We start from the raw sequence: 16,206 nt of genomic DNA, 5'->3' as shown, positions 1-16,206 counted from the left end.
GTAGGAAAGGCCTCAGTAAACTTTTATTCAGTTAATTTTTCTAGTCACTTCTTGAAGCTGTGCCAACATTCAGCGTCCACTGTGGTTTTTGTAAGTTAATGTCATTAACATGAGCTAATTACACAGTGGGTGAAGAACCCTCCTCTTTGTTTGCTTTGAATGCAAGTGTTTGCTTTAACCGTATCTTTACTGCTCATGCACTAATTGTCTTGGTACCTGACGATGTGGCAGCGGGACCCTGTTTTCTTTGGTAGCAGCACGAGAAGAACTAATTGTGAGTCCTCTGGGGAGTCAGAGGCTGCAACAGAGAGTGCAGCACTAAGATACATCATTGCAAATGAGTATCGGCTGTGTCATCTGTTCCCTTCCCACTCTTTTTCTTGAGAGTGAGTGAGCGTGGCTCTCTAGTTCCCGGCGTGTTTATCACATGGAGGTGTGAGGGATAGTTCACCTTTCAGGGACTCCTTTTTTCAGCCCCAGACTCTTTCTGAGGACATGGATTTGAAGGTGCTGATGATGCATCTTCTTCCTCCGCTACTTTCTAGTTGAGCTCATCCGTAAAACGGGATTTTTGGAATAAATCTGTCTGGTTATGTTGGCAGCATCCACACTTGCAGCAGGAGTCCTTTTGGACTTCACAAACGATTGACGGGAACTCTGTAAATTCTTCACGTATCCTTCGCCATCTCCTCTGCATTGTACTCCATGGGTACCCTCAGCTAGTGAATAGAGCTGTATCAAACCTAATACCTGTGGTTCGTGCTTCCTCTCCTAAAAGAGTGCATCACAGAATCATCTAGGTTGGAAAAGACCTTGCAGATCATCCAGTCCAACCATCAGAAGGACCAGATTCTGACTGGAGAAGTCCCTGTTTGCAGCCCTTGTTTCTGGAAACAGGGATCTCCAAGTGGAGCAAGGGGAATTAGTTACTTCTGGATTTAAGCATTTAAGCATACTGATACATTAAGGAAAAAGCTTTCTTTTGTGAGTTGTCTAGTCCTGCAGATAATCTGGCAGCTTCCTGTTTGCTTTGTTTTTGCTACGAGAACACAGACATAATACTGAGATGCTACTGGCTCAGAAGAATCCATCATTATCATGCTGCAAGGTGCCCCAGACATCTACCACCCACTCCCACGCCACTACAGTTGTGTCACTCTGAATTCCCTCTCATTCACTCCAAGGTAAAAGATTTGTAGGTGCAGTTTCTAATGGCAAATCTTCATTCAGGCAAGGTCTCCCATGATCTCATACGTTTGCTTGAACTGCTTCCTGCACCTGCCAGACAGAAATAATTACACTGTTCATTTAGTTTTCCTGGCAGGTCCCAGTGAGATCTCCTGCAGAGGTGTTAAGAGTTAATGTGGGCACAGGCCTGGCCCTGAACTCTTCAGCATCTCCTGCCTGAAGCCCAAAGTGAAGTTGCTCTCAGGAATTTGAAGCGCAGCTTCTTGCTCCAGCTCAGTTGCCATTTCCTTTACTTCATTATATGTTCAGTGAAGGACTTCCAGATTACCTGTCCCGGCATTCTGCTCTTTTGGATGAGTGAACGTTCTACCCCATCTCCTAACTTTACCTCATTTAGAGTCCCACTGTTACGAGCCCCCTCATTTCTCCACCCCTGTGCATTTTCAAGGTTTGTTCCCAACAGCGTCTGCTTTGGCAGGAGGCGAATGTCAGAAAGTGCAGAACTGGTGCCTGTTGGGCAGGAACTTTGTAGTAGAGAAAAAGAACAAGGGCTGGAGTTCTCCTTAGATGTGAATGTGTCTGTTTAGAGATTAAAGTTCATGCGGGTGACATTTGCAGTGGTAGTGCTGTGGTGACTTTATCAGGGTCCTTGTTCACTTTCTTGACCTGCAAGATCTGGCCACACATTGGAAGTATCTCCATTTTTCCATGGATCAAGGTAATTTTTAAAAAAGGGAGACTCTTGTTTGTCCTCTCCATGAGTTTTCTTTAGGATCTTGGCACCAGCTGTGGCATACTTTGAGGCAATTGTGCTTTTTCTGGGTAAATGAAGGTGTACGTCACAAGCAGGATGGGCATTTCTGTAGCTACTGCCAGAGTTTCACAGTAATTAACGTTCAGCAGTTGGTATCCATGGTAGTGAATGCACATATAAATAATATCTCTTGAAGAATGGGAGCACCTTTCTTATAATTTGTTGTTGTTTTGTGTTTAAAGTTTTGAAAAACTAGAATAATTCCTATTCTTTAAGCAGTAGGCTTCAAATTCTCAAGTTCTGGTCTGCCTTTCAGGCCCTGTTTTATAGTACCTGACAGAAGTACAATTGCTGTGTGTGCTGCCAAGTGAAACGTATACAAGGACTAATACTGGGTATTCCCTTTTCTTCCTAGATCTCCGTGTGCTGGCAGATACAGCTTTCGAGCAGGAGTTCTTTTAGAAGGAAGAAACAGGAGAGTGAGAAGTGGGTGACAAGTGCTTGAAACTGTGCAGCAGCTGCCAGCTGGGTCCCCTTGTCCGACTCCGGCGGCAGCACTTTGCACACGACAGTCCCTTGGGATCATTTTAATTTTAAAAAAAACCCAAACCAAATCTCAATTTTTTTGCTTTCATTTTACCTTTGTAGGGTATTGCTCCATTTTTTCACACCTCTTCCATTAAATTTTCTACCTGTGAAGTTATAAAGCATCGAGTGGTCTGAGTATTGATAGTTCGCTGAGCTGCTGGTATTCCTTGGCTATGGAAAGTCTGAACTTCACAGAATCACAGAATCATCTCGGTTGGAAAGGACCTTGAAGATCATCCAGTCCAACCGTGAACCCAGCACTGACAGATCCCAACTACACCAGATCCCTCAGCGCTGGCTCAACCCGACTCTTGAACACCTCCAGGGATGGGGACTCCACCACCTCCCTGGGCAGCCCATTCCAACGCCCAACAGCCCCTTCTGCAAAGAAATACTTCCTAATATCTAGTCTAAACCTTCCCTGGTGCAGCTTGAGGCCATTACCTCTTGTCTTATCGCTCATTACTTGGTTCAAGAGACTCATCCCCCCTCTCTGCACCCTCCTTTCAGGGAGTTGGAGAGGGCCATGAGGTCTCCCCTCAGCCTCCTCTTCTCCAGACTAAACCCCCCCAGTTCCCTCAGCCGCTCCCCATCACACCTGTGCTCCAGACCCTGCACCAGCTCCGTTGCCCTTCTCTGGACACGCTCGAGTCATTCAATGGCCTTTTTGGAGTGAGGGGCCCAAAACTGAACCCACTCATCGAGGTGCGGCCTCACCAGTGCCGAGTGCAGGGGTCAGATCCCTTCCCTGTCCCTGCTGGCCACGCTATGGCTGATACAAGCCAGGATGCCATTGGCCTTCTTGGCCACCTGGGCACACTGCTGGCTCCTGTTCAGCCGGCTGTCAATCACCCCCCCCAGGTCCCTCTCTGACTGGCAGCTCTCCAGCCACTCCTCCCCAAGCCTGTAGCGCTGCTGGGGGTTGTTGTGGCCCAAGTGCAGCACCCGGCATTTGGCCTTAGTGAAGCTCATCCAGTTGGCCTCAGCCCATCGCTCCAGCCTGGCCAGGTCTCTCAGCAGAGCCTTGTTGCACACAGGAAGCCTTAAAAACTTTCTCAAAACTTTCTTACTGGGAGGCAAATTGGTTTTAGTGCTCTGTTTGGAATCTTTTTATTGAACATTGTTGGAAGTGACAGTACACTCAGCATAGGTGGCGTTTGGTGTTCTCGTGCTCTTTGCTTGAAGGCGTAGTGTGGCCCTTTACTGGGAATTTACAGTCAGTAAATAATAGGAAGTAACTTCTGTAACAAGATGTTTTTAACTGTATCCTTGTAATGGGAACAGAGTGGGGTTCGGTTTACCTTGAGGATGTTCTTTTATACCCCTGCTTAGGCAGCGTGGCTGCAGCAATCCGCAATGAATTAAATTTTTAAACTGAAATGGCTGTTGCATTTGTATTTTCTTTGTGTTTTAAATTGCAAATGATAGAGTATCATAGTTCAAAAAAAATGCTTCACGTTTTGGTAGTTCTTGCTGACGCTTTTATCAACAGATAACCATTGCCACACAGACAAGTCTAAAGAAAAGCGGACTGATTTTTTGTGTAATTTATTAATTTCTGTGGAGTCCAGGGATTAGCTGGTTGCCCGTGTAGCAGGAAAGCCCCCGTTGATCTGTTTGCTGTCCTGAATGTGCTTCTCCATGCGCGGTGGGAGTGACAGCCCGCGTCTCCAGGACCGCGCAGGGAGCACCTCGATGAGTGGGTTCAGTTTTGGGCCCCTCACTCCAAAAAGGCCATTGAATGACTCGAGCGTGTCCAGAGAAGGGCAACGGAGCTGGTGCAGGGTCTGGAGCACAGGTCTGATGGGGAGCGGCTGAGGGAACTGGGGGGGTTTAGTCTGGAGAAGAGGAGGCTGAGGGGAGACCTCATGGCCCTCTCCAACTCCCTGAAAGGAGGGTGCAGAGAGGGGGGATGAGTCTCTTGAGCCAAGGACCCAGCACCAGGAGAAGAGGGAATGGCCTCAAGCTGCGCCAGGGCAGGGTCAGACTGGCTCTTAGGAAGGATTTCTTTGCAGAAGGGGTTGTTGGGCGTTGGAATGGGCTGCCCAGGGCAGGGGGGGAGTCCCCATCCCTGGAGGGGTTGAAGAGTCGGGTTGACCCAGCGCTGAGGGATCTGGTGGAGTTGGGAACGGTCAGGGTGAGGTTCGTGGTTGGACTGGAGGAGCTTCAAGGTCCTTTCCAACCAAGATGGTTCTGGGATTCTGTGAGCACTGGTCCTGCATCAGTGCCCCAGTGCCCCCCAAGCAGCGCTCCCTCACATGCCAGTTTACAGACTGCCAGCTGCCACCTGACTTGGAGGTTGTAGGTCTGACCTCCAGTATTATTCACCTCTCCGTGATGTCAGAGGAGAGCAGTTGGATTCCAGACCTCTGACATCAGCCTGACCTGAAACCTCCCCGCAGTGGCCACTCCAAGAGGGCTACCGGCTCGGCATGAGCCCGAGCCGGGGAAGGGCCGCGGGGGAAGCGGCCGGAGCCGAAGGGCAGCTGTGTCCGCGCCCGGCCCGGGCACCGGGAGCCGGGGGAGGGCGGCCGAGCCCCCGCCCCGCCCGGGCACCGGGAGCCGCGGCCGGGCCGCGCTGCAGGCGGGCGGCGGGGCGGGAGGGGGAGCCCGCGGTCGCGGCCCCGCGGGGGGCGGCGGCTCCGGCTGCTCCACCCTCGCTCCGTGTCCCAGGTAGGAGAGCGCCGGCCGGGCCGGGGGCCGCGGCAGCCGCAGCCTTCTCCGGGGGCCGAGCCGCGGCGGGCGCTGCCGTCTCCTCGGGGAGCGCGGCTGTTCCGCGGGCAGCCCCGCGCCGGCCGCAGCGAGCTCCCTGCCCGGTAACGGGCGGGCGGCCGCCGGGCTCCGCTGCCGGGGCGCCGCCGATGTGCCGGGTTTTCCGTTCCTTCGAGCGCCCGCCCCGGCAGCCGGTCGCTGCGTTCGCTGTGGCGAGAGGAGAGCCCGGGCTAGCGCCCGGGGGGGTTTGCGGAGCGTCCCGGGGTCCTGCTCGGGTCCGCGGCTGCTCGGCGGCCCCTTCCCCCGCAGCCATGCGCGCCCCGGCAGCGCCCTGCCCGCACTGATTCCTCCCTCCGAGCCCGCGGGAGTCTTACGGGCTGTGCAGCTCCACTCGCACCTACCTGCCTCTGCCTGTGTGCGACAGACATTTCCTTCTCTTTTTTTAGAAATCTTTTTATTATAAATACCAATATATTTATTATTTTTTTTTTTAAGACCAAACCCAAACATCATCAGACCCACAAACTTTTCTTAAGCTACTGGAAATAACTTTTACCCAGGATTTGCAGCAACATTTCCATCCATCCGGGCCCCGGCGGACTCCAGCAGGCACATTGCCTAACAGGTTTGCAGATCTTTTTTCTTTTGTGTGGTTTTTTTTTTTTTTTTTTTTTTAAAATCACATTTTCACAGCTGTGTGATCGCTGTAACTTTGGTTTTAATTGAAAATATCCTCTCTCTAAATTCTCCCAGTTATGAAGACTCCTCAATATGTTTCATGTGACCTTTGGGCAGACCATGGAACTTTATATTTTATTTTGTGGGGCCTTTAGTCGGGATCTTCTTAATGTATGCTTGGAAGTGGTCATACCGGAACTCAGGCGTGCACAGAAATAGCGTGAGAGTAACCAGATATGCTGTAACTTTTTGCTTGATACCTGTTTGACTTGGTATCTAAACTTTTAAATTGTTTTCGGGCCTTTTTATTTCCTGGAAACTTGAAACTATGAAGAGAAACTCTGTGCTTTATTAATTATCCTCGAGAACTGCACCCGGAGTCAGACTCTGAACGTGGATTGCTAGGAGAAAAGTAAAGTTGATCTCCAAACTTGAATGAAGCACTTCTGGCACGAGGAGGATGGAAGGGATCACCTTGACTTGGAAGAGAACGATACAGAAGCAAACTTTCTTTTCACCATAAATTCAAGTAATACCTCCTGCGTAATTTCTGAGAAGGATACCGATAATTGCAGGTAACATTCAAGCTCACGTTGTGGGAAATGCTGGCAAGAAGGTGAGGTGTCTCTCCAGGGTATTTGAGATGGATGTTTTGAACCTCTGGATCTTCCTAACCCTCGGCCAGGAGACACGAGGACACCACGTCCATGGGGAGATCTGCCCATGCCTCATCCCTGTGCGACTTACGATTTCCTAATGCTTCCTGGTGTTCCTGTATATCTGAACTGATTTCTTGCTTGCAACCTGTTTCGCTGATCTTTCCGGATTTATCTGCTGGAGGAGGGACTCGTAATTTAGGATTTTTTTTTTTTTTTTTTTAGTTTGTTTGTTTAAAATATGCCTTTGAGCTCCCAGCGGCCCTTGAGCACGTGGCACCAAGGAAGAGAAACGGTGATGGCGAGAACCGGAGAAGTTGTCTGGTGAGCAGCGCTGGCGGTGACTGAGCCCCTCTCTCCTCTCTCTCCCTCCTCCCCGTCGCTGGCACCGCACGCTCGGAACCCCACGAGCTTTGCCGACGGCTGGAGCCCGCCGCAGGGTGAGGACACGTTCCTGAGCGGTATGTGTGGCCGGAGCCCACTGCTGCAGCTGGTAGCATGAGTGCTGGCCCCCAGCTGCAGCTGGCTCTCCTCTGGCCCTGGCTGCTCATGGCGACCCTGCAGGCAGGACTTGGCCACTCAGGGCTGGCGCTGGCCGCCGCGGTCGAGTCGGAGAGGTCGGCGGCGCAGAAAGCCATCATTAGGGTGATCCCCCTGAAAGTGGAGCCGATCATCCTGGAAGGGGAGTTTGCTAACGTTGCTGAGGTGACTCCAGCCGAAGGAAAACTGCTCCAGGTAAGAGCAGCTGCATTTTATCCAACTCCATCTGCCTCACCTTCCCACTCCGATCCTCTCCCCCTTTTCTCTCCTTGCTGCTTCAGCTCCCGGTGCAACGCATTTGATTTTTCTCTCCTGACTGCAGATTTATACCCGAAGCAACGAGGCATTTTTTATGTGAGCTGTCCACCTGTGTGTTTTGTTCCTTTGTGTTCCTGCTCCCCCGTCCTGCACACCCCTTTTGAGGCAGAAGGGATCGTGCAAATGGTTGATTCTTCATTCGGTCATGATCTGTAGCTGTGCTTGTATTAATGTTGGATTTTGGATGCGGTCAGTTGATCCCATGAAGATTATTGCGTGTCTTAATTGATGTTATAAAGCTGAGTGTGTCGAGTCACATGCTGGGACGCAAACTATCTGACAGAAAACATTTTTTTTTTTGTGAAATCCATAAGATTTTCTACACACTTCTGCTGATAGCTGGGGTTCTGTTACACCTAAAATACACATCCAGACTTTACCCACTAGAATTACTGACCCTGCTAGCTGTTGTCTTGTGTATTGGCTGTACCTGAAAGTTGAATTTTACTCATACAGCGGTTCCTCTGGTGTCACCACCATGTATTTTTATAAGTGAAATTAATGCTGGTTTCTGACCTTTACTAAGGAGAGAGCATCTGAACATCTCACCGCGAGATACAGGTGCTGGTAAGAGACAGAGCTGAGCTGTTTGGTGAACAGACCAATCTCCTGTATGTGCTAAGTTTTGAGCTCAGTTCCTAGATACCTGGTGTGTACTCTCTTGTTTCTGTTGGTAATTTGCTTGGCAGTCATGTGCTTTATTCTTCAAAATAAAAAATGACAAAATAGCCTGCATTAAGGTTAAATCTTCATGTTTTCATGGCTTTTTCCAGTCTTGCCTTTCCAAATGCGGTATGTTGTAACCTTAATTAAATTTGTAGCTTGGAGATTTAAATGAAAGTAATACATTTTGTTTAGTCTTATATGAAAAGAAATACAGTTGAGCCAGCTTTAGAACATGGTCACCTGTCTGAAAACAAAAATGGGCAGTTTGTGACATTTATAAAGCCTGTTTCTTCCATGCCTTTTGAACTACTCAGAATGAAAGCTATGCTATAAAGTTATATTGCCAGGCTTAAAAAATATCTTAGACAAATGTACTCAAGGTCCTGTTCTGTCGTGAGGCAATGTCCAGAAAAGTCAATATTTATTCCTTACAAAAACTACAGTGGTGTTGCAACTGAGCACAAAGTATAGAGTGTGGCCCTTTTCGTAATGGGAAGACGATAACCTCTATTGTGTGATGTGTGGACGTTTTTAACGCAGTTAAACGCAGTGATACAAAGTGGGATTTGTGCATCACCTGCCGTCACAGCAGCACAAATGAGATGTTTGGAATACTAAGCCGTGAATAGTGTCAGATTTACAAATGGTCTTCATCCTTTCAAAATCATCCTCAAAATGGAGAGCGTTGGGGAAACACTAATCTAATCTGTTGAGTTTGTGTACACAGATACTGACCTGCACTGTATATGTTTTCAGGCCTTGATTCTGGCACTGTGTGTGCGCAGGTGATCATTCCTATTCCATACCCCACCGAATCCAGTGCAGAAAATCATCTGGGTCTGGTTTCACATGGCAGTGTTGGGATCGGGGGTCAGGCTGTGCCTTCGGCAGCAGGATGTTTGCCCAGTGCCAGGCACCGTGCTCTGGGAAAGCTTAGTCAAGTGTACCTATGACCTCTCGTGTATATCTTACGGTGTAGTTTCTAATTCTGCCACTACATATCGAAACTGGGAATATAAAATGCCATTTAAAATTGTTTGGGTCCTGATCCTGCAGGGCATTCCTGCCTCTGGAAAAAAAAAAAGGGAAACAGAGCCATAACTGTTAAGGTACAAAATAAGTAAGAAATTAATGGGAGGAAATATTTTTAGTTCACATTTAGGTAGTTGAATGTTAAATACACCTGAATTAGGCTTTATTGGGACATCTCATTTTACATGTGGTCGTCAACATCTCAATCTTGCAAAAACGTTAGGTCACGTGCTTTACTTTGATGTCATTTGAACTCTTATTTAAATAAACTTCAGCCGGTTCACACATACCTGCACAAGTGGTTCTTTATATGTGATCTGGGTACACAACATGATTATCTTTGCAGTTAATGAGTTTAAGAAGTCTAGTTTTTGCACCATTTTTGGATAGATCTTCTTGGTTATGTTGGACCCTCTAAGATGCAGTCAGCCCTCAATGCCCATCGCAGAGAACACAAACTCCAGAGCTTAGCTTGGAAGAGTGCATGGCCCAGTCCTGTTTTCAAAGCAATGCTCTCTTAGTCCAGTGGTATAATAGGATTGCTTAAGGATAAGTGGTGCAGAGTTGGCAAGGAAAGTTCTCTTTAACTTATAATTATCTTCATAGTGTTCTGGTCAATATATTTTTAGAAATACATTCTTAATTTAATATAGAAAATCCTGCATGTAAGTGATGGAGCCTCACCAAATGCAGTTCTACCAGAACATTTTCTTGGTTTCATTTCTCCCTGCCATGGGATCATCTACAGAAACAGACTTGGGTCATAGTGTGTTACATTCTTAGAAGCTAACTTTAAAAATATCTTCTTTACCTATAATAAAATAACCCCAATGTCGAATTCCTCCTCACACCCCTTGCCCCTGTGACCGGTTCTTCCGGGAAATCTCTGGATTTTCAGTTTGCAGGTCACTGAACCGTGGTGGGTGAGCGGGTGGATGCCAGGCGGCTGCCTGGGACCTGCCCGCCGGCCGCCCCTTTCAGTTTAACCCAGGCAGCGTTACCTCTGGCACTCTGCACAATGCAGTATGATGCAAAGGGAGAGGAATTTCTCAAGTAGGCAGAGCCACTTAGACTTTATAGGTCAAAAAACCAACACCTTAGACTTCTTACAGAAATCGTCTTCAAGCTTGTTCCGATAGCACATGCTCTAAGCATTAACTATTGCTTAACACAAGAGAAGTAGTGTTGTGAACTTGTCTGCAGTTTCCAAATGGCTGGAAGCTTAGATCTCTGTTGAGCTTAATGCAGGAGCCTGGACTTCTTCTGAAAAAAGTCCCAGGGAAGTCAGAAAATGGCCCTGTATTAAAGATGGAAGAACCAAACGTTTTAGACAAGGAGGTTGGAAAGAACCTATTTGGATCTTGCTGGTAACGGGCAATCCATGAGCAGCTAAGGATTCAACGTGCCCTCTGAATTGCAACTCCTGTAGCTGTTTGCAGACCATCTCCCTTTAATATGATTGCTAATGCAATTTTTACAGCTTCCACTTTTGCTATTTTTGCTGTTCTATTAGCTGATTTTTGAGGAATAAATCTTGGTTTCCTTCTTGCCCATGCCTCAGTATCCACTTGCTACTGGAGGGACTTGATGATGTTGGTTTGAAGACAGGAAAATAAGGAATGTCTTGGAAAGAAAAGGAGAGAGCCACTGTAGAGACTTGAGAAAAGGAGATTTAAGATTTTTCTGATTGAATTACAGTAGAATTCACATGCAAATCTAATTGTGGAAGAAAAAACCTTTATTTGAGAAACAGTTCAGCACTTACAAGTTGTGGGGTTTTTTTAAAGTGTATATACAAATATACATAATTAAAACTGAGTATTAGTATCTTTGAGTGTATATAACCCCAATCTTGTATAGAAGGGAAAGGGTGATACCGTTAGTATGTGTGCTGTGGCTGGGATCATTACAGTCTCTAGTTCTGGGGCTAGTATTTTGAAAATAATATTAAAAGTTTGGGAAAAGTCCCAAACAATGATATTTAAAAAGAGACAGATAAACTCAAACTGCTGTATTTACTGTAGAGAAGGCAAAGCAATCATCAACCACCAGTCACCTTACATGCCTACATGTAGAAAAAACATGTAGATATGTAGAACAGCAGAACAGTCTTCTTATTTAGCAGGCAAAAGTATACAATCAGTTTTGCCAACATGCATTATTTTATCACAGGTCTCACAATACTTTTTTTCGTTTCCATATAATCTTAGCAGTTAAAGTCAACTTTCATTTACCCACTGAGCACATTGTTTTAACTTATGGTTGCAGAAAAAAACCTTGAGAACACAGAACAAGCTCCCTAAAGGCTCTGAACCTCAAAAGCAAAGATTATCCTCTTTCCTTTTCCCCCAGAGAAATATTTTTTTTTAAAAAAACCCATTATTTTTAAAGTCAATCTTCTATTTGGGTGGAATGAGTGAGAATTAGAGGGGGATCCTGAATCATTTTTAGGTGTTGTGTTCAATTCAGAAGCTGAAAATCAAACCTATTTAGAAAAGAAGCCTGGTATGGAATCATATCAACAATGATAATTAATCCTGGAAATTGCTATAATGAACCCAACATGATCATCCTGGAAATGGAGAGTGTTTCCAATGTTGCAATCCATAGTGCTATTGGAGAATTACAATCACCTACTTTATTGCTTATAGAGGGTTATGCTCCCAACCCATAAGAAAGTAAATATATTAGTAGTCTTCTATATTACTAGCTCCTGGATCAACAAAAGGATGTTGAGTGTATAATGTTGACAGAGATCAAAGAAGTGAGAAAGTCTAACCAAATGATAATGGGGACTTAAATTACCTGTGAATAAACTGGTCAGATAGCACAATAAGAGTAAGTTCAAAGAAGCAATTTCTGCCTCTTGGAACAGCTAGTACTAGAGTACACAGAGAGATATTCTTGACTTAGCGTTAAGTAATGTGCAAGAACTGACTCAAAAGCTGGCAATAATTGAGCCACTTGTATTGACTGCGGCATAATAAAATTTTTTGCCTAAGTACCAAAAAGTGGAACTCTTGAAACTAACCTTTAGGACGGGAAATTATACTGAAGTGAAACAGTGAGACAAACAGCTCTTACAGCTTAAAAAAAAAAATATCTTTAGATGTGACATAGATACTACTCAGGAAAGTAAAAGCAGTCTTGGGAAACGTACAAAGCGTTGAATGAAAAAGGCAGTAGTAACCTGATACGAATACATTGGTAGTGTTCAAGAAACCATTTGGGCCAAACAGATCTTTTAAAAATTGGACATACAGTATTAGTTTAGGATTGGGATAGCATAACCTGCAGCGTAGATCAGTATGGTATTATTGTTAGCGTAGGATTTAAGTGTATCTGAAATGCAAGCCATTAAAATCCAGAGGCAGAGCAGGGAGTCTCAGCTAGAATTAGCTGTTAGAAAAAGCTGAGCTTAGAGGCTGTTTCTGAACCTCCATCCCTCTCTTGAGCATATGCAGAGGCTGAGTTTGAGCTTTGCATGGTGTGTCTTCTTTCCTGATCCAGAAAACTTGTGGTGGGAAATTGTTCTCTGTTTAAGAAGGAGTTTGAAGGACTTTAAACTTAAGTCTTCCAGCTCCCCAGTGTACCATCTGGTGCTGGTCGTTGTCCCAGTAGAATTATTTCTGACATATGTAGGCATAGACCCACCCTGAATTTCAGTACTAGAAAGGTCACAGATCTGGAGGCCCAAGTAACTACACGGGGCAGGCATAAATAGGAGAAACAAACCCAACTGCAGCAAAGCAAAGATACATGGTCGGAAGACTAAATCAACAGGGCTGGAGTGAGTGACAGTCAACAGAGGATTCTGGCCATGCACCCCCGTCCTGGAATATATCCAAGGAGCAAGTGGACATTTCCCAAAGATAAGCTGGCAGAGGGGTGAGATTACAGGAGAAGGGAAACAGGCCTCAGTCGTTCCTGTTGGCTGTAGCCAGGCTGGTTTTGTGGGTGAAATGGTTCTGAACCACTAGAGAAATTCCTTTTTGTTCTGTGCTTCCACAAAACTAAAGGTTTGGTAGGCATTTCGTACAGATTATGGAAGGCTATTCTGAACTGCATGTGAATTCATTGTTTTTAAATGAAACCTACTTTCAGAATTGTCAAAGTAACATGTATGTCACAAACTTTGTGTGAACAAGGAGAAGTCTATCGTATCAGACTTTATGTTGGATTACATGCATTTTTATGTATTATATCTCTGGATTTTTCCATGCATAGAGCCCTCAAATGTGCCTAAATCTTTCTGTAGACTTTCCCCAAAAGTGTTCCTTAGTCTGAAAACAAGCAAGTTTTAACCTAAAAGGGAAAAAAGTAACAAATAAGTGCAATGGAAAACTTGCAGTGTAGTTCAATCTTCAGGTCTGTCTATCTTCAGTATCATAAAAATCTGTGTTGCAGGGGTTGCCAAGAGTCAAATGTATGAAATTCTGGTTTATAAACAAAGCAGAATTGTAAGCTGAACCTCAGTACAGGGGGATGTATCACAGTCAAGCAATGCACGCTCATATTTTGTCACCCTTTTGGGCTTCCCTCCATTTTAAGTCTTGAGATGATCTATAGCCAGGACGACAGGGTATAAACTAGGTGTAAGTGGCGTGGATGGCCAAGGTGGTCTCTTCTGTCTTTGAGTTCTGTGATTCATTTGGTTTTTTTAATAGCTGTTTATTTTTCCCTTATTTCACCAGCTGTAAGGAACAGGAAGTGTTGTACTCCCTTTCACTTGCCCATAACATTTTCAGTCTGCATTAAGGAATCATAATCACATCTCATGCTTCGGAGCTTCAGGCTTGCTGCCAGCACGGGTCAGGTGGGAGTCGGCCAAGAGTTGTCTTGGGATATTTTCACCTTTTTTTAAGAGCATCAGGGATTGGCCTTACCTTGAAACAAGGCACTAAAACATATAGGCCAGTGTTCAAAGGTAGTAGAGAGAATATTGTTTTGAATATGCTTAGGTTGTATGGGTTACTCCTGTGCAGATTGCCAGATTCAAGTGGAAGAATCTCTTCCTCCCTGCAGCCACCCCGTTCAAATGATCTGAAATTTTGGGTGTGTACCCTCTTCCTCTGCAGCTTGAGACATGAATCATCTGCCTAGATCAACGGATGTATTCTCATCTTGTCACTTCCCTAACCCTAAAGGGACTAGTTAAGGGCATTAGTGGCCCTTTGATCTCTCTTTGTTCTCCATCTCAGTAATTTGGTTTCCAGTGACCAAATGGGTTAATCTAATGCATATTACTGTGCTCAGTAGCAGGATAGTGGCAGAAATGTAATGGATTGTCATATACAGAAATTCTGGCTAGGTAACTGAATGAATTCCTGTGGCAATAAACTCTATGAAACAAATGACACATTTTTTACCAAGTTCAGGTATGACATGTTAGTTTTGAATGTAAATAAAGCGGTTTGAGCAATTTCACAGAATCACAGAATCATCTTGGTTGGAAAGGACCTTGAAGATCATCCAGTCCAACCGTTAACCCAGGACTGACAGATCCCAACTACACCAGATCCCTCAGCGCTGGGTCAATGCGACTCTTGAACACCTCCAGGGATGGGGACTCCACCACCTCCCTGGGCAGCCCATTCCAACGCCTGACTACCCGTTCTGTAAAGAAATACTTCCTAACATCTAGTCTAAACCTTCCCTGGTGCAACTTGAGGCCATTACCTCTTGTCTTATCACTCATTACTTGGCTCAAGAGACTCATCCCCCCTCTCTGCACCCTCTTTTCAGGCAGTTGGAGAGGGCCATGAGGTCTCCCCTCAGCCTCCTCTTCTCCAGACTAAACCCCCCCAGTTCCCTCAGCCGCTCCCCATCAGACCTGTGCTCCAGACCCTGCACCAGCTCCGTTGCCCTTCTCTGGACACGCTTGAGTCATTCAATGGCCTTTTTGGAGTGAGGGGCCCAAAACTGAACCCACTCATCGAGGTGCAGCCTCACTAGTGCTGAGTCCAGGGGCAGGATCCCTTCCCTGTCCCTGCTGACCACGCTATTGCTGGTACAAGCCAGGATGCCATTGGCCTTCTTGGCCACCTGAGCACACTGCTGGCTCATGTTCAGCTGGCTGTCAATCAACACCCCCAAAGGTATGTGAATTCTAGTTCAAAGTTACATGAAAGAATAGAATTTAGACTTCCTCCTTCTAAAGCGCTTCAGCAGCTGTTGTTCCATGGGGTCTTTGTTCAGTTGGGTGGATTTGCTCAAGACTGCCAGTGCACTGCTGTAGAAGAGACACACACACTGCAGAAACTTGAAGAGAAAGACATTGGGATTGAATTGGCTCCAGATATGAAGAATGAACAGCACTGCAGTACTATTACAGACATGAAGTGGTTTTCCTTACAAAGGCCAAAAAGCCCAATAATAGAGCAGAGCAGGTGCAGGGAAGACACTGTCTGAAAAACGATTTGGGGCGATTGCCTCATGGTAGGGCAGAAGAGACAACTTGAGGAGATCTAGGTAGTGAACAGAGAATGTTGGTTCTTTCGTTAGTTGACTTTTGTGCAGGATCTTTCAGGTTGTTTAATTGCTTCCGGATTGTTTAAATGTAGGGAACATCACTAAGGATATGAAAGTCAAGTAACAAAGAGTGCATTGCGGCAATCCCTGTGATTTGCTGGATGTCAGTTTGAATGCTTAGTCTCTTTAGACCCATTCAGTGTAGAAATGCAACTTCAGAAACCCTATGTTGACTGTGTTTTAAAGTGGTAAGAGAGCTGGCACATCTGTTACTGCTTCGGTCTTGAATCATGTTACTTGCAAAATTATCTTAATAACTTTTATTTGCTAAGACAGTTTTATTTCAAAATAAGTGGAACCTCACAAAGATCCTGAAGAGATAAGGAAGAGTCCGCCCTCTTCCACTTATGCTGTACCTCAGTTATTCTTTTGTTCCATAAATGTCTTATTTGAATGGCAGTACTTCTCTGCAGCCATGATGTGGTGCACATATGTTCCCGAATGCCAACGCCAGAGACTTCTGTCCAAACATTTCCCTAGGGCCACAAAAATGTCTCTGTCCTCCCCATTACCCTGTGTTTCATCTGGTCTCATTCGTATAAG

At 45.7% G+C, this 16,206-nt stretch overlaps 1 protein-coding gene across 1 annotated transcript in view; it reads left to right on the top strand.

The window, feature by feature from the left end:
• The first annotated feature begins 5,685 nt into the window (after positions 1 to 5,685).
• The window catches only part of RNF43 (ring finger protein 43), a 60,945-nt gene continuing 50,424 nt past the window's right edge, over positions 5,686 to 16,206 (top strand). The window contains exon 1 of the mRNA XM_074890320.1: positions 5,686 to 7,311. Coding sequence (XP_074746421.1) covers positions 7,075 to 7,311 — 237 coding nt within the window. The 5' untranslated portion in view covers positions 5,686 to 7,074. The remainder of the gene's footprint in view (positions 7,312 to 16,206) is intronic.

This window comes from Strix uralensis, chromosome 20 (assembly GCF_047716275.1).
Source record: "Strix uralensis isolate ZFMK-TIS-50842 chromosome 20, bStrUra1, whole genome shotgun sequence".
Taxonomy (NCBI): domain Eukaryota; kingdom Metazoa; phylum Chordata; class Aves; order Strigiformes; family Strigidae; genus Strix; species Strix uralensis.
The sequence above is the reverse complement of the archived record's forward strand: the minus strand, read 5'-3'. Positions and strand labels throughout refer to the sequence as shown.